This window comes from Saccoglossus kowalevskii, chromosome 16 (assembly GCF_978046115.1).
Source record: "Saccoglossus kowalevskii chromosome 16, keSacKowa6.1, whole genome shotgun sequence".
In the NCBI taxonomy this organism is placed as follows: Eukaryota; Metazoa; Hemichordata; class Enteropneusta; family Harrimaniidae; genus Saccoglossus; species Saccoglossus kowalevskii.
In genome coordinates this window covers 22,438,765-22,466,714 of record NC_140656.1, presented here as the reverse complement: position 1 = coordinate 22,466,714, position 27,950 = coordinate 22,438,765, and the positions used below count along the sequence as shown (strand labels likewise).

The window sequence follows — 27,950 nt, the reverse complement described above, 5'->3', positions numbered from 1 at the left end:
AGGTCATTATACAATGTGATAAAAACAATGTACAAAAACATTTCAAGTTAAACTGGATGGAAGATTAACACCAACTTCCGAAATGGAAAATGACGTAAAAGTATACAAACTGGGCATGGGGTCAAGCTCAGATCACCTGGTGGCACAGTATGGGAAAGCTGTGAACAATTCCCCAATGAATGGGGGAAGAAAACGCTGAATGCGTTGGTACAATAGACTGGATATTATTTTCATAAATGGACTGTGATACAACGTGAACATACATTTTTGAAAGTTTGTTCACTTGTCTAAATCATCGCGCCCTCTAGTGACACTGTGCAGAAAACATTTATTTTGGTGTATTTATCAGCACGTGACACGATATCTCTGCATTGACCTTAAATGCTGCTCGTGGTCGCCATTTGGAGATATTTTCTATTCTGATTCATTACTATGGCAGCCATAGACGCCAAACCGCCATGGGACCACTGTTATTACGTACGCCCTGGATATCTGATGCTAAATGTTACTAATAATTTTGAGAAGATAAAAAAATTCGGTGTACGAAGTGATGACGTATTCATTGTAACATACCCGAGATCTGGTAAGCTACGCTATCATATTTATATATAGCTTTGATAATCTACGCTGAGGTGGCACTGACTACAGAATTCCATGACCCAGTAAAGTGTTAGTCGCAGGTACACTGCCCAGGTCGCGCAATGATGCAATATGGACGAGTAATTGAAATTTTACTCACAGTCGTTTGATACTAAACTATAGAAGAGACTGTAATGTGATTTATCAGAATCTAAAAGCATAACTTTTGTAACGCAGTCAAAATTAATCTAAACACAGAAATTCAAACGTCATAGGTTGATAATGCGCATGCGTCAATACAACTTCGGAGCAACAGCAATTTATTAACTCATAACAACCTACTGAAGGAGGTTAAAGGTTACAACAACAACAAAAATTACAGATACAAATTAATCAAATTACAATGGCTAATAGTTTAAAGACAACCAAAAACAGACTAAATTGAAGTTAGTAACGGAAATATATAATAAAGTAAAATGAAACTCCAACAAAAAACTATAAACTGAATATAAAAACAAAAAGTCAATGACTAAGTAGGTGCTGCTGTCTAATAGCAAAGCTGTATTTCAGATATTGTGAATATGAATTTAGTTAGGGTACTTTTCAGTTCTTTATTTTTTAGCTTCATTAAGTAGTTTTCCAAAATGAAGTTTATTTTAAATTTTTTGTAAGTCCTCAGTTTGTTTTTTGTGTTAGTGTTTTGTCTGTTATCATCATTAATTGAGTTAATCCAATGCTTTATAAATACATTTTTTATTTTATCATATATCCGCGACATTTGTGAAGATTTTAGCTCATTATTGTCAATATCTGATAGTGTTGTATTTGTAGATTTCAGTACTGAGTTAAGTTCATTGTACCACATACTTTTTATAGTCTTGTTAAGTAGGAAGGCTTCCTTAATAATGGGGTTTTGAATTTTGTTTAGGTGGTTTGTATATTTTAACTGTTTTTTAATGAATGAATCGATAGGATATATACCCAACTCACTATAAATTCCCAATTTTGGAGTGTTTTTTGAAACGCCTAGGATGAAGCGACAAAAGCTGAGGTGTACATCTTCTATAGTAGAGTTGAATGAACTTTCTTCAGCCCATACTTCACATCCATATATAAGAATTGGTCTTATTAGTTTATCAAACAATGATAACAATAATGAGGGACTGAGGCTTTCATTATGACCTAAATTGGCTTTCAAAGAGAATAATGCTTTCATTCCTTTGTATTTCAGATGTTTCATAGTAGCTTTAAATTTTCCATTAGGGCTGAGAACAATACCTAAACAATTATAATTTTTCACGATGTTAATCGCATTCCCTTCGAAAAAGAATAAATCACTGTCATAGAGTTTATTATTTTTATTAAAAACCATAATTTTTGTTTTTTCTGTGTTCACAGCGAGCTTCCATTTTTGTGTGTATTTTGAGACATTATCAAGGGCATTCTGGAGGCCACTTTTGGATTTAGAAAAAATAACTATATCATCTGCATACATTAGACAGCTGATTGGTGTGTTATTTAAATTTGGTGGATCACATGATTCATGGTCCAGGGTATTAGTTATGTCATTAATAAAAATGTTGAAGAGTGAAGGGCTCAGATTACACCCTTGTTTAACACCCAGTGTTGAATTAAATTGATTGGTTAGTCCATCTTTCATTTTTATTTTATATTACTGTACATACTTTTAATAATTTGATGCATTTTACCTGTCACCCCATTGTTTAATAGTTTCCAGAATAGACCATCATGCCAAACACTATCAAAAGCCTTTTTCAGGTCTACAAAACAGGCATAAATTTTGTTTGTTTGCTTTAGCTTCTTTTTTTTCATTCACTGTATTTTCATGCTGATTGTTGTTGGTGTGTTTTTCAATAATAGTTTTCAATATAAATAGGTTGTCAGTTGTACGACAACCTTTTCTGAAACCAAACTGTTGGTGGGACAAAATGTTATTTTTCTCAATAAAAGTGGTATGCAAATATTGTCGCAAAGGATGACTTTTACGTTACAAACTCCGTAAAAAAAACGCACCATCGAGAGAAGAAATACCAGGAAAATGAATATTTTTGAAGACCATGAATAAGTCAGAAGTGAATTTGCAAACCCATGTGGTAGTGGAAAAGTTTTTTATGGTTTGGTAAGTTGACTGATACGCAGACATTTGTTTTGTTTTTGCATTACGAATTTAATTTTATCACACCATATTCCATCTGGACTTGGACTCTCGATGGTGGCAGACCACCACTCATAGATATTTCACATTCACTTTAATAATTCATTGTTTACATGTATCGTTACTCATGACAATATAGTGGCAACAGTCAGTCGTCAGGCAGTTGTCAGGCAGTTGTCGTTTACCGAAATATGCCCACCGACAGAACAGTCAGTACAGTGTAGCTGTTTAAAGCATGGATCTGTGTTAATTTTGGTGTTTGAGATGAGAATATTCTGTTTTTGCTTTTTGTATTGTCAAGTAACTGATTGTTGGTCGGAGTATTATTTGTATTGACTACCATCACGGGTACATTTTGTTTATGCACCTATCCATGTGCTTTCACATGGGTTGGCGGGGTCAATTTCCAGGTGGCTTGCAGCTGCTTGATTGTGACTAATGCTCATCCACAAATTGGATGATGGCCTCATCACATCACTGGAACATGCTGTCTCAGTTTTAATTAAAATAAACTAATCTTCATTTACTTTTTGAAGACGATATATATTCAGAAATGAAGCATTCCATAGACATATAACATACTTCTAAGATTCTTATCAAGAAAATTATCAAAGTACGGTAGGTAGTGTTGTACAAATGTCTGTCTGCCCGTCTATAAGTGTGTAGGTGATTTAAATGCTACAAAATCATGTAGGCCTTTGCTGGTGTTGTATTTTTGTTCTATTTTGAATTCACATTTTCAAAGTCAAAGTACATCAATTTACAATTAATCTATTTATTTTGAGATTGTTGTGTTGGTAAAATAGATAAAATACTTTTCCTTGTTTGAGCCAAGCGATGTTTGACTGGAATATTATTCACTGGCACCTTTATCAGCGACGGGATGTTTTCTCATCCCCAAATGAACGTCACAAGATGAATGGATTTGGTGTTTGGTAATTTGTCAGAGATTACATGAAAGAAAACTGATAAAATGTTCTATTATGATTGTGACTCAATCGCAGCAGAAATGCACACTTCGAAATGATTGTTACCAACAAATGTACTCCTTTATCAAAACAGACTCCTCAAAAGATTATCAGTAAATCTCCCGATGACTTGTGCCATATATGTTTGTCACTTGCTATCTGGTCAACCCCTAAAATCCTGCATAAATGTATTTGAATTGAACTAAAAACCACAATACTACGTCATCAAACATGTATGCTGATTGACTTTCTGCTTCCATTGGACTTACTGTGGACAAAACTCGCCATGCCTTTGCCAAGGTTGCACAAAACAACTAAAAAGTTTTGAGAAAATGATGCAAACGCTTTTGTATGGCATGGTATATTGACACATTCATCAACCAATGTAGGTATTCTGACTCAAATCAAAGATTCAAAAGAGGTGCCGTTAGTTTACTTCTGGTAGCGTATGCAAATATGCATATGAATGAAGTGAATAAATTTACTCATTAAGGATGTGACTATTCAACAGCTACATCCAAATTCAAAGTATAGACGAATCATATAGCAGATGTTCTGGAGTTATTTTTTAGCAAAATGGAGAAAATAGGCAGAAGCAGCTGGGATATAAATTTAATAACAAATATCTACTAGAAATGTTTGCTTGTTTTACCATATTAAAGGACAGTGCTGGTATTAGAGCTTAAACAATTCAGCAAAAAAAGGAGGGATGAGCAGACATAATTTCTAGTAATTTCATCGGATTGATTAGGAAAATTTGTTGTAGTTCATGATAAACAAATTCACAATAGTTTTGACAAATGAAAAAATAAATTAAAAAATGTGAATAAAAGTATCAGATCATTGAAAATAAGCAGCATGTATAACTTACATATTACACACTTACATTACACCTGCTTTTGAACTCCTTTAAATTGTTTCTTTAAAAAGTCATTGCTACATTCTAATTAGATGATTACTATTACAAGTTTTACAGATATATCTATATTTATAGATGACCTTCCCCACTCTGTACTATGATCTTCCAATCGCTGTAATCTCAATCCTCCCATCTTCCCATCTTGTACTGTCACCTGTCAATCCTAATAGAGGCTAATACAAACAGGGACTATGTCGTTGACAATGGCTTTTGTTCAATAATAGTTTAATGTGCACGGAAATACTTTGTTTAAATGACTTCTATTGGACATTACTACTTCTTCTTTTTGTGTCCCACAATGGAAATACACATAAAAGCAGAAATTGCAGACAGTTTTATATTTATTCTCATTACAGGGAATATGGAGTAGCTTAATATGCCATGTTGTCAATGAACATGAGTGAACCTTGATTGTGGACCAGGCTGGAAATGGCCAGTGCCAGCATGTCCCTTTAACAGAAGAAGCTAGTGGTGCCGGAGAGTGGTTGCAGAAGGAACCAAGGCACTTGATGCATTGTGTCATATTGTGTTTGATAAAAACTTTCTGAAGAAGATACCTTACTACTTGAATGCTAGGTGAGCTCAAAAATCAAGATATTTTGAACAAGTCTATATTATTAGAAGGAAATTGTATTGATGAAAGTATGAAGCTAGAAAACCACTTTTTTACTGCTTTACAGGAAGATAGGTGAGCTTGAAACATTTCAACAGCAGATATTGCAATATGCTAGCAAATGGTTTACATGTATACATCCTCCCATTTTATTGAGCAAGGAACCGCCTTGCATCAATAGACCGCAATATACATTATAATAGAGAAATAATAAGGACAAGCCAGTAGGCTGGTTGGCGTTCCGCTCCAAAAACAAGCAATATGTTTTTGGCTGTTGCCATGGTAGGACATGAACGTGAAGCTAAACATCAGTTTGTAACTAAAACCGAGTCTTGTATACGAATTTCGCAAAAAATATTCAGTTTTTAGAAGTTACTTTATTTTATTGTTAGGACAGATTCTGTTGTTAAATTTATTATTTCCAACCGTTTTGCATTAGTATTTTCTAGATTGAACTATGAATGAACTGTAAATGCTGCCTTCAAAGTTGGGATTATGTTGATACAGTGTAACAATGTCGGCGCTGGTGATTTCCTACCAGTGTGCAATGTAGCCAAAATAAAAAGCATGATCATTTGAACACTGCTATTACAAGACTTGTAATTTGGGGCGAAAGAATTCAAAAATCAGTTTTTGGTTGTTGCCATAGCAGTGGTGGGCCAAGGTTTTTTTTTCAATTAGTGACGGTACGACCTGCCTGTCAAGTATGGACAAAATCAGCCAAGCCAAAAAAATCACAGAGCAAAAGACGTTGCTGGTGAAAAGTTACCCCAACTTTCAAGTCAATTTTCTCTGTAATGAAATTATACATAAAAAAAGGTAAATTTATGCCCACACTCAAGCTGAGTAGAATGAGCTATGTCTGAGGTGTTTTATACAAAATTTGTAAGAGGAGATTTATTTGGCGCAAAGCTATCCAAAAAAACAGTTTTCTGCTGTTGCTATGGCAATGGTGGGCCAATTTTTTTTTTCAAATTTTTCCTTATAACTATGGTGAAGGCCAAGCCAAAAATTTCACAGAAAAATTAATATGTGAAAATACTGGAAATCACACACACACACACATAAACACACAAAAGTGATTTTAAGGGCATTCCTAGCAGAGCGGATCGCCAAAAAAACAGAATGGAGAGTACAAAAGCTATATTTTCTAAGGATGTTGTATCTTAATGCATAAATATAAATAATATGATTTGAACCAAAACTTTAATATTACAATATTACAAAGTATGTATGGTGACCTGTGTGACGTGGTTACACTGCCAGATATATAATGTATTTTTATTATACATGTATATAGGTACAAAAGAACCTTCAATAAGAAAAGTGGTCGATGGTTGGTGGCACCAATCAAAACTGACAAGACCTATTTTCATATTGCTAAATTAAAAACCAACAGTCTGGATCTCAGAATGGCTGACAGATATGGATGTATAGACCAATGGTACATGAACCTGATGACCAGAGACACATTTCTGCTGACAATGCTCTTATACCACCACCTGCAATAGCTACATTGGTAGAGGAGATGTGTAAAACAGAAACATCTTAGGGCATTATACACACAAATCATACATTTGCATGCAAATTGTTCAGTTGTTTTTGTAAATGGTCTACCGTAGCGGTATTTTCTTTAAAAACCATAAAGTTGCATAATTGGATAGCAAAGTTTGGATAGAAAAACATTATTCATTACTTACCAGTATTCCGGACGGTAATAAAAGAATCCAGCACTAACTACATTGTAACTAGCTGTCCTCCACGCCTTCATTTTTGTGTTTATTTATAAGTGCATTGTCTGCCTAGCTACCTGCGTATGTTGTACATTTCACTCCGGGAAAACTGTCAACAGTGAATCAACACCGATGCGCCATCTGTGTATTATGCCCAATGTGTTTGTCGATGTTTAAGTCTGTGAGAAAGCATTCCTTGTGAAACTAACTTTTTAGTGTCCATTTCACACAAGTTTTTAAATAATGTTGCCATTGTTGCGATGATCTATGACCGCTATGACGTCATCATTTTATGTGTTCATAATCACATGACCCGTATCTCCAACAATCGAGGCAGATTCAATCTATGTTTACAAACAAACTCTTTAAAACGCTGTCATGTTGCCAATATTGAACATATCGGCATTTTGAATGCACAATGCCTTAGATTGAATAGGTAAACTATGATTATATGTGGTTAATTCACTTTAAAAGAGTGAAATAAATTAAAGAGTAAAAATAAATGTCAATTCTTGTCCATATTGCATCTTTAAACAAATATTGTTTCTGTTTACGCATTTCAGTTAAAGCGGGAGGGTCTTCACCTGTGCACGCGCGGGAATTGAGTTCCAAGCGACGATAACAACACATGCTGAAAATGCAAGGCTCATGAGTAGACACTTGTTTGTAAACAATGACACGCTATATCATCTGACGCATGCGCAGGTGATGACTCCCTCGCTTTAAGTCTGTACATATTTCATTATGCAGTCTAATTGGGACAAACTGAGAATTGTTGGTCTAATGAGGGCGATCTTTTAAAAGAATTGAACAGATATATATATATATATATTTCACTGTGGTATGTGATTCAGGTTGCATATCCAACTTTTTGTGAAAAGACCACCGGATTTTCGCCCTCCATAAATAAACAAACCAAAGGCACATCAAAATTCACATGTACAAAGTTTATTTTTTCATTTCAAATTCAAGTGGACCACTCATGCATAACTAAAGTCTATGTGTTGAAATAAATTAAATAATAGGCTATAACATGTTAGGTTTATTGTAGAATTTTAAGCATCCAACAACAGTCGACGTTATCCCTGCAGACAAATCAAAACTAATAGCATTTGTTATTATGTTATAAGTGCTTTTTATTTTCCTTCCTTTTTCCATTATGTAATGTAATATTTTGTGTTGTATGTCTATTATTGAAACGAAATAAAAATATTGTTTAAATAAAAAAAAATAAGTGCTTTATTAATTTGGGCTTACTGGAAATAATATTATTCATTAACAACTTAAGTAACGAGATTAAGCCCAGGTTAGATAAAATAATTGTCCTTATACTAATTTTACAGACAAATATTGAATAGATTACAAAGTTTTTGTTTTCATATACTTATATTTTTATATGATGGATTAACATGCACAGTCACAAATCTAATTCAGCAAGCAATATTTTCAGTAGGTTCGTTCAATCAAGCATTTTTAATCGTTGTTTAATAATCATGATTTATAGATTGAAAAGTTGCGACGACTGTTTCAAACAACAATCATTTGATCATGAGTCAGAATGATATATGGCGAGTGCCAGATGTGGAGCTCACTCTTTCAAAAATACCTGACATCGCTTTGTGTATACCACGGTGTATATATATTTTTGACTCCAATGTGCAAAGCACACAATGGGGGTCTTTGCAGCGTGCGTGTGTGTGTGCGTGCGTGCGTGCGTGCGTGCGTGCGTGCGTGCGTGCGTGCGTGCGTGTCTGTCTGTTCCACTGCTATCTCAAGAACCATACATCGGTTTTTGATGAAACTTGGTGCATAGATGCTCTGGGCCAATGCGCAGATTTGATTAGGTTTGGGTAAAAATCCATGCATAATAATTACCTAATTTGCATGATAATTAGCCAATTTTAGCTGTTCCACTGATATCTAAACAACCACTCATTGGATTTTGATGAAACTTGGTACATAGATGCTCTGAACTAATGCTAGGTTTGATTAGTTTTGGTATAACAATTAGTAAATTTTCGTTTTTTCCACTGATATCTCAAGATCTCATTTCAGTGCAACTTGGTACATAGATGTCACAGGACACACAGACCTGATAGTTTTTAGTACATATTAATTAACTAATTTGCATAATTAATTAATTTTCAGCTTTTTATATTTCAAGTAGTAAGCATTACATTTCAATGAAATTTGGTACATAGATACTCAAGGACTATGCAGAGATTTGATTGTTTTGGGACAAATATTTGTGTATATTAATTATCTAATTTGCATAATTAGTTAATTTTCAGCTTTTCCACGGATATCTCAAGTACTAATCATCACATTTCAATGAAACTTTGTACATGGATGCTGTAGGACAATTAACAGACCTTATTAATTGTGGGTTAAAATCTGTGCATATTAATTATCCAATTTGCATAATTAACCAATTTCAAGCTATCACACTGATATCTAAATTATTCCATTCCATAATAATTCATAATTTTTGGGTACATAGATGGTCTGTTACATTGTGCAGACCTCATTAGTTTTACACTCAAATCTGTTCATATTAATTTTCCAATTTGCATAATTAGTTTTCAGCTTTTCCATCAATATCTCAAATACAAGTAATTTCAAATTATTTGTAATGTGTCTCTAATATCAGCACATGGGGAGTTCTTTCCACGCTTTCTTTGATTCTCTTACTGATTTAACTATGTAGTGTTGTATACTTGTCAGCTGTTATGTTTAGTTCAATTACTAGTATTCAGCCGTTTCTTTTGTGTTCTTTGTTAGATCAACTACAGTTAGGTATCATATAATAAGACACTTACAACTGTTACACATCCTTATTTATTTTTCTCAACTAATACTTGCAGTATATTGCAAAAAGACTTTTCTGACCGAATCTGTGTTCAATGAGTACAATCCAAGTCTGATTAAATTATTTTGATTTTTTGAATGATGTGTTTATAACACAAGATGCTTAGACATATGGGCTGATGCCATAATCAAAGTTTATCTTTCCCTGATTTAGGTACGTACTGGTTAACAAGAGTTGTACGAGCAATAATGACATTGAATAAGTCAACGTTGGATGTCGTCATGCATTTATGAATGAACTATATATCACACTATCGTGGGGACCCTTTGCGGATTTTCCAAATTTATCCAAATATACTTCAGCCCTTGAAAAATATAACGCAAGGCCGTTATCATCACCTCGAGATGTTGGAACACACCTCTTACCAGAATTTCTGCCAACTCAGTATCATGAAAAGAAACCAAAGGTAATGAAACAACATATTAAACCAAATATTACAATTTATAAGATACAAAATGCCATTGCATATAGTACAGTTTCCTGAAAGAGGAAGATGTATAACAAATAAAATAGTAAACATTGTCAACAAAACCGTCACTGTGTAAAATGCCAAACACATCACTTTCAATCTTCGAGAAATCCAATTTACAATGAGCAGAGATTACTACCTAACTGATCAAAACAGCCATTCTTGCTAAGTATCATATATATGTAATTTCACTATTAGAAAAATGGGCAGAAAGCCATGACCAATATAATACCCAGTTTCTTGGTTACACTGTTTTTGGCATTTCAAGACCAAGATCTCCAAAACATGGGCAATTTGCGGGGAAGTTTGTGTATTAATTAAGGATTGCATATCTAGATACGTTAAACGTATACATGTAACATTACACGATTGTGTTATTTTATTAGCTCCGCTGTCAACTTTGTCGAGCGGAGCTTATCATATGAGTGATTGTCTGTCGTCGTCCGTGTCAATGTTTTACCTTTATGACTTCTTCTTGAAAACTACAAGTCTGAATGCTTTGATACTTGGTGTATATGTACCTTGGGTAGACCTCTCTTAGATTTGTTCATTTCATAATGATATCTTCAACTCTTTAATTTTGGTGAATATTTTTGTCATTTTTGGTAAAAAGTGATATTTTCAACTTCTTGTTAAAAAGCAATTCAATTGCTTGATATTACTTATATAGGTACTACATGTGGACCTCTTTTAGATTTGTAAATTTCGTGGTGATATCTTCAATTACTTAATTTTGATGATTATTTTTGTAATTTTTGGTGACAAGTGATATTTTTGAATTCTTGTTGAAAACAGCAAGTCCCGTTGCTTTGATACTATACATATTGTTCATTTTCTAATGATATCTTCTGTTCTTTAATTGAAATGTGCATTGCTAACAGCGGAGCTATCTCAGCCGACAGGCTGCTTGTTATTCAAAGGGCAATTGTTCAATACAGTGGTGTTTATATTCCGCCACAAACATCCGCAGTCTACCACAGTTTGGACACTAACAACAGTATCAACTTGTTAGAGTTTGAATTAACAAGTATATTGACAAGCCACCCAGATGTTCATATTATTATCAGCTATGATTTTAAATGAAATTGATCACATTTTAGATGATATTTCCCAATTTGTGTTAGACAGTTTGGTTGGCTATGTGGAAGATTTCTCATAAGTACCATGTATCTCAAAAGATAAAGAAATTAATCTATTCAGACGTTCACTTTTAGATCGCTGCTGTACTTTTGGTATTCATATGTTAAACGGTGAAATGGGAAGTGATACAGGTGTAGGAGACTACACCTGCATCACACACAATGTGACAAGCACTGTTGACTATGTTCTTGTCTCATCGTCATTGTTTTATATGGTGCTAGATTTTTTTATTGATATTCGGGGGAGTATGACCATTTGCCTTTGACCTTAGTTTGCCATGCTGCAGCAGGCTGAATGAAAAAGTTCAAATCCCTGATAAAGTCGGTACTCTGAAGAAATGTGTCTCAGTGGAGAACCGTGCAATTTCTTTCACGCAAACTATCTGTTCAGAGGCCACAATAAATAAAACTAAATGCTATTCTAGAAACTCCAGATATTGAAAACACAGTCTGTGCTAAGATAATCCATAGTGTGTTAAAGACGCAGCTGGGAAATGTCACATGATTAGATTGAATAAACGTACTAAGCGTGATCAGCCAATATGGTTTGACACAGAATGCAGTGCATATAAAAGGAAACGTAAACTATTACGAAGATTCCGCCAAACAAATAATAAAGACCATTCACGCGAATACCAGGTTGTTCGTAATAAATTCAAAACGTGAATACTTGGAAAACCAAAGAGCTAACCTTATGTAGCCTCAAACAAATTCTAAGCTATTTTGGTCAACAATTAGACGCAATAGTACAATCAGTAATAATATCCCACTGGCCATACAAGCAAACCAATGACGTGACTACTTTGAAAAACTCTTTTCTTGTGCACCTATAAGTTATGAATTCGTCTATCAGAGCAAACTGTTAAGTTACTTGGAATCCGTGAACGTAATTAGTTATGCAAATGAAATTGACTGGGACATATTAAATGGCCCAATTACTGAAATAGAAATAATTGAGAGCATCAATCGGCCCAAGAATGATAAATCACCAGGGCCTGATGGAGTGCCATTTGATGGTTTGAGTATTTTAAATCTTCTGTAAATCTACTATTGCCATATCTACACGTCTTGTTCAATAAGATCTTTGATTCTGGCGAAATACCAGCTGACTGGTCAAATACAATCATCATACCTATATATAGAAAGGGGTCGAGGGTTGATCCAGGGAGTTATAGGGCAATTTCGCTACTTGATATTTTTGGGAAAATTTTTACGTCAATTCTTAATGTACGTTTAAACTTTTGGGCAGATGCTTTGGGGAAAATAAATGAAGAACAGGCGGGTTTTCGTCATGGATACTCGACAACTGACAACATATTTATCCTTCAGGCAATTGTTCAAAAATATATAACTAAGAAACGGAGAAAATTATAGGAGGAGGAATAAATGGAAAGATGTTTAAGGTATTACATACTATGTATGCAAATGTAAAATGATGTGTCAAAACTTCAAACGGATATACTGAATACTTCCAGTGCCCTATTGGACAGGGTTGTTTGTTAAGTCCATCCCTATTCTCCTTCTTTATCAATGAGCTGAATAATTCGGAGCACCATGGTATTCAATTATCTCCTGATTTAATTGAATCAGATTCAGTTGTTGGGCTCCAGAGGTTACTAGATAAACTAGAATTTTATTGTGAGCGCTGGAGTATGTTTGTAAACTTGGACAAGACCAAAATTATTTTTTTCAAGGGCGGGGAACAAAAAGTGGGTTTATGGAGGGATGGAGGTCCACACCATTTTATACTACAAATATCACTGGTCAATGGCAACAAAACTATTGGCGCAGTAAGCGAAAATAGATTTATTTTGTTCATTTAAAGTTCTGAATTGTTTACGCCCTCTATCCTATAGAACCAACTTTAAGGTCTTTGATACAATGATATTACCAATACTAACGTATAGGGCGGGAATCTGGGGTTTTAGAGAGTGTAAATATCTGGAACGAGTCCAATATCTCGCCTGTAGAATGTTTCTTGGTGTTTCAAATAAATCACCAAATAGTAGTATTCTAAGAGGATGTGAGAGATAACCTATCTATCTGTACTCAGCAAAACGCTGCATTAAATATTGGGCAAAATTAATTCCCATGGCAAATTCAAGGTACGCCAAAAAATGTTACAATGTGCTATACAATATCGAAAAGTCGGGAACCAGCACAAAACACACCTGGATCAGTGACATCTAATATTTACTTTCAATTTGTAATATGTTAATGTGTTTATAAATACATTTGTGGAACGATTCAAACAGTATATTTCCTTGGTATGGCGGGCTAACTTGTGTACTTTATACAAGTTAGATACTTACTGCCAATTTAAAACTACCATAGAACCAGAAGGATATTTGTTTTCTGTTCATATTCGAACCCATATGCAATCACTAGCTCGGCTACGATGTTCATCACATTGTTTACGAATTGAAAAAGACAGAGGTCATCTAGAAAGAGATCAACGTACGTGCGAGCTTTGCAATATCAATTCTGTTGAAAACGAGTTCCATTTTTTATTAGTTTGTAATTTTTATAATTACATTAGATGTCTCTATATCCCACACTACTACTGCACCCCACCAACTGTCAATACATTTCTTGAATTACTCAAAATGATGTACTTCTACAGCGTTTAGCTGCGTTTGTATTTAATGCTATGAAACTTAGGAGGGAAGCCGCTGAAATATTGTCAATAATTTAAATGTTTTGTATTCACTGTTTCAGACCAATGGCCATGTATTAGTTTATAAAGATCCTATTATCTTTTATTTCAGACTATCTATCTACAGCGTAATCCAAAAGACGTGGCTGTTTCGTGGTATTTCATGCATTTTGCAAGTCGAGTATATGGGAAGCCGACCAGCTGGGATTATTTTGTTGAAGAACTTCTGAAAGGAAATGGTAATTTGATACCTTGTGTTTATGAAAAGCATCTCAAACTTAATATAATAAAAAACGCCATATTCATAATACATAATAACATCGTTTCTAGAGACTATAAGCTTCATATGGTGGCCAATCATTCTCATATTCATCTTCTTTACTATGGAATCATCTACCAAATGTTCACACATTAAAATCCACATTAAAGAATTTATTTCATCAAGCATTCATGTGTATTGTGAGCGTCATCTGGCATTATTTGATTGATATTCAGCTCTAAATAAACTATATATATTATTATTATTCTCTGACGTCTAAATAACGTAGTTTGGTATAAACGATGTCGTCTAAATAAACAACGTTTAGAATGTAGTAAACAATGTTTAATATTGACGAGCATCTTCACCACTATCAGACAATCTGATATCTTATGGAGTTCGGCACCTGATAAGTGATTCACAAACATCTCAAGATAAAAAATAGAGAACTGTTCACAAATCAAATCATATTAACTGACAGTACTACTATTGACACTCATCAATACCAACCCTACAGAGCGTCACTATAAACATTGCAGGCAATGACATAGACAGTGGAATAGACGGCACCACCGTAACAAATAACCTAATACATATATATAGTTGAAACAAAACAACATAGATTACCAAATGTTGTGATATACTTATGTGAAGTATTCCCAAGGGAAATGTGGAATGCAGACACAATGGCTACAGTGAAAACACTGAACAAATTCATAATGCAATCATGTAATACCAAAGTATATAAAATCGACATGACACACATAAATGTTAAAAACCTGCATACATATGGTATTCATCTAGGAAAGTCAAATGGAACAAGAATATTCACCATCAACATCAATGCAATTGTGAAGCAATGTCTGCAATTATGAAGCAATGTCCACTTATCAGCACGACTAACCAGACAAGTTATAGGGTACAAATACACATATTACTATAGGGACAACATCAGAATGATAACAATCAAACATTCAAAATATGATACAAGCAACACTGAATACCCTCGGAATGGAGCTAGAGGAAGAAAGAAACTGAAAACAGAGCTGGATCTACTCGCATCAATGCAAAAACTGAGAAACAAATAAGACATTCAAGAAGAAAACAGAAATAGCGATACAGGTTCTAACTAAATATGGGTTCACTTGGTTAAAAAGAGAGATCATTACACAAAAGTTTCTACAAATTAAACATCTCAAGTATCTACAACTACACAACCATCACCTCCAATGGAGGTAGAACTCCCAACATTCAAAGAAAACTCCCAACATTCAAAGAAATTTACAACGTTCTTTCCCACCATCATCACCAGAACGCTATAAATGATCAGTAGAAAACAAATCTATAACCTAAAATAAAATAATTATTTTTATAGACAAGACATATACAAACTGCACTGCACATGACACAGCAAAGGAATTCCAATAAATGATTGAGAATATTGCAAACAATTGCTCAATTAAAAAATCTAAGCCTGGAAGAAATCCGCAAAGTAGTAACAAGTGATGCAGCGATGCACAAAGCAACTCAACGAAAAAAGAACTTATTTATTCAGCAAAGGCAATGAGGAAACATCCATATAATTATTAAACAAAGATAGATACTATTAAAAAAAGTATGTGAAACGACAGGAATGGAACACATAAGATAAAGAAAGTTCTCTAAATGAAAAATGAACTAAACTAATAACTAAACAAGAATTATGGAATGTTATACAAGAGTATACACATCGTAACAATAATAGTCTTAGAGACTTCATACACAGAATGGAGTAAACACTTCCAATCAATTAGCAAAAAGTACATCAACCAGTAGAAAAGTAAAAATAATTGAAGATGATATGAATGCAAATGAATAGCTGAACAAATTACAATACAAGGAATAAATGCCGTATTAAGAAAACTGTAGATAGGGAAAGCTAGTAGCATTAATGGAATGCCTTCATAGATGTTCAAATATACAAGCACACCATATACTCTTATGATCTCTAAAGAGCACTACCCAGAACTATGGAATAGGAACATAATCACGCCAAAACATAATCAAAGAAAGCTTAGAAAGAACTCCCATGTGCTGAGAGTATTGGAGACACATTAAATATAATTTGAAATTACTTAGCTGAAAACTAATTATGCAAATCAGAAAATTAACATGAACAGATTTGATTGTAAAACTAATGAGGTCTGTGCAATGTAACAAAAACTCTATGTACCAAGTTTAATTGAAATGTGATTAGAACCAAAAAATTATAAATTATTATGCTAATTAGGGAAATAATATGAACAGAGTTTTACCCCAAACTAATTAGGTTTGTACATTGTCCTAGAGCATCTTTGTACTAAGTTTCATTAAAATGGAAATTAGTACTTTAGATATCAGTGTGAAAGCTTAAAATTGGTTAATTATGCAAATTGGGTAATTAATATGTACAGATTTTAACCCACAATTATGCAGGTCTGTCTATTGTCCTACAGCATCCATGTATAAACATTCATTAATATGTGATGATTAGTACCTGAGATATCAGTGTGAAAGTTGGAAATTGGTTAATTATGCAAATTAGGTGATTAATATGCACAAATATTTACCAAAAACTAATTGGGTCTCTGCATAATTCTAGATTCATTGAAATGTGATGATTAGTACTTTAGATATCAGTAGAAAAGCTGAATATTAATTATGAAATTAGGTAATTAATATGCACAATTATTTACCCTGAAACTAATCAGGTCTCTGCATAGTCCTAAAGGATCTATGTACCAAGTTTCATTGAAATGTGATGATTAGTACTTGAGATACCCGTGGAAAAGCTGAAAATTAACTAATTATGCAAAGTAGGTGATTAATATGCACAAATATTTATCCGAAACAATCAATCTCTGCATAGTCCTTGAGTATGTAAGTACCAAGTTTCATTGAAATGTAATGCTCACTACTTATATCAAAAGCTGAAAATTAATTAATTATGCAAATTAGGTAATTATATGTACTGATATTACCATAAAAACTATCAGGTCTGTGCAGTGTCATATGACATCTATGTACCAAGTTTCATTGAAATGTGATGATTACCCCGGTAGTACTTGAGATATCAGTGGAAAAACAGAAAATTGACTAATCATTATGCAAATTAGGTAATTAGTATCCACGGATTATTACCAAAAACTAATCAAAACCTAGCATTAGTTCAGAGCATCTATGTACCAAGTTTCATCAAAATCCAATGAGTGGTTGTTTAGATATCAGTGGAACAGTCATGGAACCACTAAAAAATAGCTAATTATCATGCAAATTAGGTAATTAATATACACGGATTTTTACCAAAACTAATCAAATCTGCGCATATGTTCAGAGCATCTATGTACCAAGTTTCATCAAAATCCAATGAGTGGTTCTTTAGATATCAGTGGAACAGTCATAGAACAGCTAAAAATTAGCTAATTATCATGCAAATTAGGTAATTAACGAGCATGGATTTTTACCAAAACCTAATCAAATCTGCGCATTGGCCCAGAGCATCTATGCACCAAGTTTCATCAAAAACCGATGTATGGTTCTTGAGATAGCAGTGGAACAGTCGGACACACATACACACATACACACACACACACACACACACACACACACACACACACACACACACACACACACACACACACACACACACACAGACACACTAACTGCAAAGACTCCCATTTTGTGCTTCGCACATGGGAGTCAAAAAGGCAATACATCTAACCCTTCTAACTACTGTGGCATTGCCACAAACAGCAATACAAGAAAAATTGTTAAATATCTAGAAACCACTAATGCTATACACAAAATCATGTTGTTTCAGAAAAAATCACTGAACTACATACCTCTGAGCATAATGATTAAATTAAAAAATATCTGCAAAAAAGAAACTTTAAACCTGCGTTGTGGACCTTAGGAAGTGTTTTGACAATGTCCGGAGAGATGGACTGTTATGCAAACTACAGAAATACAACATGTATAGATCATTATACAATGTTAAAAAGTTCAACTGGATGGAAGATTATCACCCAACTTGTGAATTAGAAAATGGCGTTAAGCAAGGTTGCCCATTGAGCCCAACGTTTTTCAATATCTTTATCAACGACATATCACTGGTATCAATTATTCAGTAATCAACTACCATCAAAACCTGATTTACAATGTACCAATAACATTTGCAGATGATGCTACAATGGAACTAAAACAAAACTGTTACAAAAACTCTTTGTTACATTATCTAAATATAATCAAAAACAACTACAATATTGACATTGACCAAATTAAAAAAAAAACACAGAAATTCTATGACACATCAAGAGATCAATATACAAGATCTGGAATGAGACCAACAATAAATTAAATCCTTAAACCATGCACATACAAACTTTTAAATAATACAATTGAATGTGCACCCTAAACATTCTGAAATAATATCAAGATATTAAAACATCAGCCAAACTAAGACTAACCTGCTATGGCCTATAAAGTGAAGTTGGGAGTTATAACGTTCCACAACACTTACTGATGAAAGAATTTTAAAAATATGTAAAATAACAGAAGACAAAATACATTTCATATCACATATACAAATGAAAGGCAAGAACTCCATGATCAATTCAGCAGTCTGTACAACAACTTCTCAAAAGAGAATTACACAGTCAAATTGAAAACGGTTTTAAACCGAATGTTAAGTCTAAATCAAAGAAAGCTTAGAAAGAACTCCCATGTGCTGAGAGTATTGGAGACACATTAAATATAATTCGAAATTACTTAGCTGAAAACTAATTATGCAAATCAGAAAATTAATATGACCAGATTTGAGTGTAAAACTAATGAGGTCTGCGCAATGTAACAGAAAATCTATGTCTCCAAGTTTAATTGAAATGTGATTAGAACCAAAAAATTATGAATTATTATGCTTATTAGGGAATTAATATGAACAGATTTTTACCCCCAACTAATTAGGTTTGTACATTGTCCTAGAGCATCTTTGTACTAAGTTTCATTGAAATGGAATAATTAGTACCGTGAAAACTCCAAAATTTCGACCCCTCTAAAAATTCGACCGCCTATTTGTTTGCCGGGTTTCGGTGTTTTATTTACCTCCAAATTTTCGACTCCACTAAAAATTGCCGACTCATTCTTATTCGAAAATTGCGACCAGTTTTAGTTTTCCCCCAAACGAAAAAAAAAACGATGTGAGCGTTCAAACGGGACCTTCCTCGAAGGCATGAATCCGGGTTTCTGATTGACTGAGAGATTTTTATTTTATTGGTAACGAATATATATATTCTAAATAAACGAAGTTTCAAATAAAAACGAACATAAAAATCTCGGCATGCTGCGTTTCTGAATTGTTGATTATTACTGTACTCAGTAGTGATTATAATAATATACACAAAATAAATTTGTTGAATGGTTATGAAATACAAATAAAAGTCAACTTAGTTTCATCGTAAGCGAATGATTCCGGTCTCGTATAAACGTTTGATGCTGTAGGATATCCGCCATGTTCTCTTAGGTCAAATAGGTCAAATCGCTAATTAACCAATCAAAAAGCTGGATGATGCCAACGTGTTCAAATTACCATAGCTTATTTAAATATGTTAATGTTATTGAACGCAATGTGGAAGAGATTGATGTTGTAGTACGATATTTTGGCTTGGATTTTGATGCGAAAACGGCATGATTTTTTTTTAAATAAAAAAATTAGTTGTTTTTAAAAAATAAACTGGTCATCTGAAGAATAATTTAACATTGTTCACAGTGATAACAGCTCATTCTCGAAACGAAGCTTACCCGCTCACGCTAGTCACGATAAAAATCATACACGTGTACTCTTGAATAGACAGACGTCAATGACTACGGTAAAACTTACTCTATTTTAGCCGGCAGGATTGATTGAAATGTCCGAAAAATGACGCCAAAATACACCTTAAAAGTCCCATTTTATTTTCTTAAATCCCGTTTTATTTTTTAATCCAAGGGCAAATTTACGGCAGAATTTGGTCCCTCAAATAAGGGACACGTGAGCTTTGATTCTAACCGGATACATTGCACTGGGTCGGGGAGATAGTTTACTAAACTTCCATGTATCTTTTGTCCAATGGGTACCTGTACTTCGAACATTCGCAAGTTTTCCGAGGTAGTGCGAGACAGCTTTGTCTTTTGACCTATTAGTTTTGTGCTGACCTCTTCTCCGCGTCTTGATGTTTTGTTTTGCTTGTCATAATACTCACTGATTGATGACTTTGTTTAGATTTTGAGTTACAACTCGGCCACGACCTTTGCTTTTACCGTGAAACATGAGGAAGTTTACGTCAATTGACGGACATTGCATTTTTTAAAAACTAATGAAGCACACTGTCTATCATCCCCATTTTTTTTTGCTGATTTCTATTCTGAAAAATTCGACCGTCCGAAAATGCACCTTAATTTTGACTCTAAAAACACGTCACATTTCTAACACCAATTATTTAAAACCGGTCGAAATTTTGGAGTTTTTACGGTACTTTAGATATCAGTGTGAAAGCTTATAATTGGTTAATTATGCAAATTAGGTAATTAATATGTACAGATTTTAACCCACAATTATTCAGGTCTGTCTATTGTCCTACAGCATCCATGTACATTCATTGATATGTGATGTTTAGTACCTGAGATATCAATGTGAAAGTTGGTTAATTATGCAAATTAGGTGATTAATATGCACAAATATTTACTGGAAACTAATTGGGTCTGCATAATTCTAGATTCATTGAAATGTGATGATTAGTACTTTAGATATCAGTAGAAAAGCTGAAAATTAATTATGCAAATTAGGTAATTAATATGCACAATTATTTACCCTAAAACTAATCAGGTCTCTGCATAGTCCTAAAGGATCTATGTACCAAGTTTCATTGAAATGCGATGATTAGTACTTGAAATACCCGTGGAAAAGCTGAAAATTAACTAATTATGCAAATTAGGTGATTAATATGCACAAATATTTATCGAAAACAATCCATCTCTGCATAGTCCTTGAGTATGTAAGTACCAAGTTTCATTGAAATGTAATGCTAACTACTTATATCAAATGCTGAAAATTAATTAATTATGCAAATTAGGTAATTAATATGTACTGATATTACCATAAAAACTATCAGGTCTGTGCAGTGTCGTATTGACATCTATGTACCAAGTTTCATTGAAATGTGATGATTAGTACTCGAGATATCAGTGAAAAAAACGAAAATTGACTAATCATTATGCAAATTAGGTAATTAGTATCCACGGATTATTACCAAAAACTAATCAAAACCTAGCATTAGTTCAGAGCATCTACCCGGTATGTACCAAGTTTCATCAAAATCCAATGAGTGGTTGTTTAGATATCAGTGGAACAGTAATGGAACCACTAAAAAAATAGCTAATTATCATGCAAATTAGGTAATTAATATGCACAGATTTTTACCAAAAATTAATCAAATCTACGCATATGTTCAGAGCATCTATGTACCAAGTTTCATCAAAATCCAATGAGTGGTTCTTTAGATATCAGTGGAACAGTCATAGAACAGCTAAAAATTAGCTAATTATCATGCAAATTAGGTAATTAACGAGCATGGATTTTTACCAAAACCTAATCAAATCTGCGCATTGGCCCAGAGCATCTATGCACCAAGTTTCATCAAAAACCGATGTATGGTTCTTGAGATAGCAGTGGAACAGTCGGACACACATACACACATACACACACACATACACACATACACACATACACACATACACACATACAGACACACTAACTGCAAAGACTCCCATTTTGTGCTTCGCACATGGGAGTCAAAAAGTGGATTTCATGAAATGAAAATTTTTAATGATTATAATTAATACTTTATAAACCATTCTCTTGCTAGTTGAATATGGCTCCCCGATCGAGCACGTCAAACAATGGTCTAAATATAAACAACAACCAGGATTCTTATGGCTGAAATATGAAGACATGCTGAAGGTAAAACAAACGTAATAATTCAAATAAATACGGAGTGTATATTAGGGTTTGTAATTACAAAGTCACTGCACAGTTTGTGGACTCCTTATGAAACGATATGATGTTTAGCTGTGCTGTTATATTTATTATATGTTATGAGTCAATGCACAGGATAAAATGTGTAAACATTCAACAAACTACACTACTACTGACATGATTAGTTGTACCAAAACATATTCTCAAGATAAAATGATTATTAAGTGTGTTTAATCTTTTCCCCAGCATAACCCATTCTATAATTGATCACTTAATTAACTTGTATTGATTTTCCAGAATCCAAAGAACATATACTACAAGATCGCACATTTCTTAGAAATACAAATGACTGAAGAAGAAATGGAGGTTGTTATGCGTTTTTGTGATTTTAAATATATGCAAGAGTTTTTCAAAAATGACCCAGTAGCTCAAGATTTTATGGAAAAAGACGGGAATCATGTAAGAAAAGGTGCGTCAAGTTTGTGTTTGCATATTTATTAATGGAGCGAACTATCTATTATTACAAGAAACCAAATAACACGTCAGTAATATTTGGTGAATCAAGCACACAATTATTATTTTATTGCAAATTTTAGTTTTTCTGCATATATGTTCATTCATTGTGAATATGCAAATATGATGTACAGTACTTGAAATGTGAATTTCCACATAAAGTGGATATGAAATAACATTTTTAGTCCCTGTCCGTCCGTGCGTCCGTCCAGAATCATATCTCAGAATCCCTTGGACCGATTCCGTTCATTCTTTGCATGTGCCTAGTACTTTATCTGGGACATATGCACATGCAGTGGTTTAGCGATTCGATTCAAAATGGTCGACTGTAGTACATCGATCATACATGTTAGGATACATGTCTCCGACCGTCCGTGAGTTCCTGAGTCTGTCTGTCCGTCCGTCAGTTCGTGTGTCAGTCTGTCAATAGTAATATTTCAGAATCCTGTGGACCGATTCCGTTCATTCTTTGCATGTGCCTAGTACCTTATGTGGGACATATGCACATGCAGTGGTTTAGCGATTCGATTCAAAATGGCCGACTGGCAGCCATCTTGTTTTTTGAAAATGTTGTATTTTGGACATGCTTTGTCAGTTTTCATTCAAATTTGGTACATATATTATACATGTTAGGATACATGTCCATGACGATTTATTTCACAATTGGATCAAAGATGGCCGACTGGCAGCCATCTGGTTTTTTGAAAATGTCGTATTTTGGACATGCTTTGTCAGTTTTCATTCAAATTTAGTACATCGATCATACATGTTAGGATACATGTCCTCGACCGTCCGTGAGTTCCTGAGTCTGTCTGTCCGTCCGTTCGTTCGTGTGTCAGTCTGTCAATAGTAATATTTCAGAATCCTGTGGACCGATTCCGTTCATTCTTTGCATGTGCCTAGTACCTTATGTGGGACATACGCACATGCAGTGGTTTAGCAATTCGATTCAAAATGGCCGACTGGCAGCCATCTTGTTTTTTGAAAATGTTGTATTTTGGACATGCTTTGTCAGTTGTCATTCAAACTTGGTACATAGATTATACATGTTAGGATACATGTCCATGACGATTTATTTCGCAATTGGATCAAAGATGGTCGACTGGCAGGCATCTTGTTTTGTTTTTTTATGCAGTATCTTGGAAGTGCTCTGTCAGTTTTCATTCAAATTTGGCACATACATGTACTTTATACATGTTAGGATGCATGTCCATGACAATTTGTTTCAAAACCTGGTCAAGGATGGCCGATTGACAGCAATCTGACTTTTTGGCCTTACTACTATATTTCCACAATTTATGTACCATTTTCATTCGTATTTGGCACATACATCATACATATCAGTGTGTTTCATAATCAGATCAAAGATGGCCAAATATTTTTATTTTTGGCCATATTACTACTACACGGAACACGTGTTTTGATGTAAATAAACTATCTGTTGTATACGGCACTTGGAACTCAAGTTTCAAGGACACGCTCGCGACAACCCCCCCCCCCTGCTTTAATATGACAAGCACAAAGAGAACTTTCAAAAATTTAATGGGGACTGTGTCATTTTCAATGACTTGTTTCTTATTGTTCAGTTTTGATAGGTATTTTTATTAAATACTTATATCTGCTTGATTTGAAATGCTATAATCTTGGGATGATTGACGAATATGTCCTTTTGCTTTTTATCAATTATCGATAACAATAGTTAAATATCGATTATATGCTTAAATATAAATTAAATATAGATTAAATGTATGTAGCAATCTTTCTCTGACCCCCCTAATATTTTAGGGTTTGATATTTGTGTACTGAGATAACGAATCTCCTATCTGGAATTAATGCGTAAAATGTAAATCTAAGTGTTTTAAAATATGATAGATGTTCGTCTTCACTCTTAAAACACTTTTATAATTAAACACATTAATTGTTTTCTTAAAATAGCAAATGCGTTATTTTACCAACACTACTGTCTTAAAATTAAGCATTTTTACTGTTTGTGAGTCAATCTAACATTAAAAACACTTAAAGTGTTTAATATCTGCATAATTATGAAAAAATTGTACATGATGAAAACACTTTTATTAAACATTCAATAATGAACATTTTTTAAAAGTGTTTTCACTAGAAGCACGTGTTAAAATGTGCTCATTGTAACAACACTGTTAAAAGTGCTTTTACAAAAAAAAACACATTTTGAAAAGTGTTAAAATGATTTCACCAGACACACATTTTGGAAATGTGATTGCACTAGAAAAGAATAATAACAATCGCATGAAGAAGTGTTTTTTTTTTCAAACTAGTTAAGATTTTTGTACAGCTGAAAAAGTGTGTTTACTGCAATTAAAACTTTTCGTGAAACTGTAGAAACCCAAACAAAAAATAACATCTTTGAATTATTTCTTCATTGATATAAATGAACGTTCCCAATCTCTAGTTGTCTCGAATGCTGCCTACCCGAGCACATCAAATTTCTGTGAAAAACAAAAATTAGTGAGACAAATAAAGAATCATTAATTTCAGAGAAACTTCTTACTAGAAATAAATTTACATTATTTCAATTCTGTTCTCACTCAATCCATGAGTCAGCGTATGTGCACTATATCCATGTTATTTCATTCACCTTTCACTTTTCTATCCATCCAATGGCCTGATTGCTTACCTTCACCACTTTTAAAATCGACCCTCAAATGGGCAGTGTGGTATTTTATTTAAAAGTATAATTACCTAATAAAAGTTCTTCTGGTACAGGGGACAATGAACCAATATTAATCAATAATAGCAGGTCGAAATTAATTTCCAATATTAGCAAAATCATCTCACTCCAATATTTTCTCTTAAATCTAAAAACTATATAATATTATCAAAATCTAGTGAGTAATGTTCAATTAATTATCATTATTGTTTCTAGCAATGCGATATTTGAAGCTGAATTAGGTGATGTAATTTATTATTCTTATAATATAATGCACAAGTAAAATGACCACACACTATTAAGACGAGTTGAACTGCACGTTCCTGTTAGATTCTGTATAATATTATTTGGTAACTAAGACCGTGTCTTAGAGAAAAACTATGCAGTATGGAATTCTCTGGTCCTGTAAATGCATGAACATGAGCTAAGTCAGTTATAGTACCAACTTGCACATAATAGCATGGATGAAGGTCGCTGCAAATGATAATGCTGAACACAACTGACGACGCTGGCTCTATCGAGTACACTTTTCACATGTAAATACATTTGGTCCACGTTTTTATTGCTTCTTTAACGAATATGCCATCTGTCCACATGTCCCCTAAAGTATAATTCAATCTTGGAATGAACGTGCGCACGACACATTGTCGGTTACATAAACACGCAATGTGTTCATCGTGATTACCATCGTTTACAAAAAGTATCTCAAAAAAGGTCGCAACTGAAATTATTTTTCATTAGTTTTCATATTGTATTGTATTTATGACGCTTCTCAAAAGAAATGAAATGGTTGTGTTATATTAGAAACTTACAGGGGCTCGTTTAGATTATAGGCTAATTCGTGCAATTCGTGTATGATAATCACCATATTAGATGGAATTAACTTTGAGACTCCGTAAATAGAATAATAGCTATCAAGAAAATGAATCTATTCATTAGATTAATTACCGCCTGTCTCGCGCTGCGTCACCCAGTTTACTAACTCAAGCATATACAATTGTCCTGTATATTATGAGTTATGTAGAGTCGGTATTTTAGATTGAAACATTGCATGCATGTTTGTTTTCTGAAGTACTTCAAAATAAAACAGTTTGAAAGATGAGTGTTTTGGTTACTCTGAAGAACTTGCATACATGTCTATAGGTAAACACTTATGAAACATGTATAGTATAGTGTTTTAGGTTGAAACATCATTGGTGTTTTTGTTTTTTGAAGTTTTTTAAATTCAACAAATGAAATGTTTTTTTTTTTAAATGCCACGTGAGATGTGATTGGAACCACAACCTAGTGACTTGATTTCCAGTTGAAAAGACTATATAAGAGTACATACAATTAATTTGTGCACCACCTGTTGCTGGAGATTGTACTGATATGTTGTTAATAGGTCGCTACATTCTAAAACATAAAACTATTTCCTGAGGGTTATGACATGACCATTTCAGTATGCGTTGAATTATGTAACGTAGCCCAGGCTATAGTTTATTTTTACTCAATTTTGTCAGCATTGGTTGCATTAATCCATAAATGTTCTATCAATAAACACTTTTTTTTAAAAAGGTGCTTAATTCCATTAATAAATAGTTTAATTACTCCTACAAACACATTTTTAAAAATACTGAAACAGTACTGCGTCGATAGAAAATACAGATGTTCTATACATGTTTTTTTTGCTTTAAATTAAATCGGTATGTTTTAATGAAAAAGATGAAAGTGATCTCAAGATTTACAGTTTATGTGAAATAAATGTATATTGTTTAATTATTAACAAATTTTCATGACTGCAAACATATGCATTATTCTGAACCTTCCATGCCTACAGTTGTGTTGGAAGTTTCACTCATGTTTCTTCTCTTATTTTCCCTTTCATAGGAAAAAGTGGTGACTGGAAGAATTATTTCACTGTTGCTCAAAACGAAGCATTTGATAAAATGTACCATGAAGAAATGAAAGGATATGAAGATTTTAAATATGAATTTTGAACAAACACATCAATGTATTATAATGTATTATGGTTATCCCACCCCTGCCGTCGTCGATATAATTGCCTAAATTACATAATTACAAAAACGATATGAAAGAATTGGAGAGTGCTGGCTGTGATTATGCATTATAAAAAATAAAAATCAGATCGGATTTCAACTAAAAAGAATGGTCTAAGAATAATCTACACAATTCTTTTATTTCACTATTAATTAAACTATAATTATTACTTTTATTATAAAATTGAGGTGACATGATATATAGAGATACAACCAAAAGTGTTAAAACGTAATAATAATTACGTAACTATTACAATCTTGCCTATAAATAACAAATGAATGAAATAAAAACTGAGACGTTACCAA

The 27,950-nt window shown here is 33.5% G+C and overlaps 1 protein-coding gene across 3 annotated transcripts; it reads left to right on the top strand.

Moving 5' to 3' along the window:
* Nucleotides 1-374: 374 nt before the first annotated feature.
* LOC102809451 (sulfotransferase 1B1-like) lies at nucleotides 375-27,950 on the top strand. 3 transcript variants are annotated; one of them, XM_085491561.1, is made up of 7 exons: nucleotides 375-583; nucleotides 4,999-5,218; nucleotides 10,011-10,263; nucleotides 14,234-14,360; nucleotides 22,297-22,391; nucleotides 22,704-22,875; nucleotides 27,475-27,950. In XM_085491561.1, the coding sequence occupies exons 3-7, from the start codon at nucleotides 10,087-10,089 to the stop codon at nucleotides 27,582-27,584; spliced, it is 681 nt and encodes a 226-aa protein (XP_085347687.1). In that variant the 5' UTR covers nucleotides 375-583; nucleotides 4,999-5,218; nucleotides 10,011-10,086; the 3' UTR covers nucleotides 27,585-27,950. The 3 variants fall into 3 exon arrangements, with proteins under 3 accessions (XP_085347687.1, XP_077867263.1, XP_085347688.1); XM_078011137.2 differs by lacking the exon at nucleotides 4,999-5,218; XM_085491562.1 differs by lacking the exon at nucleotides 375-583 and having other exon boundaries at nucleotides 4,994-5,218.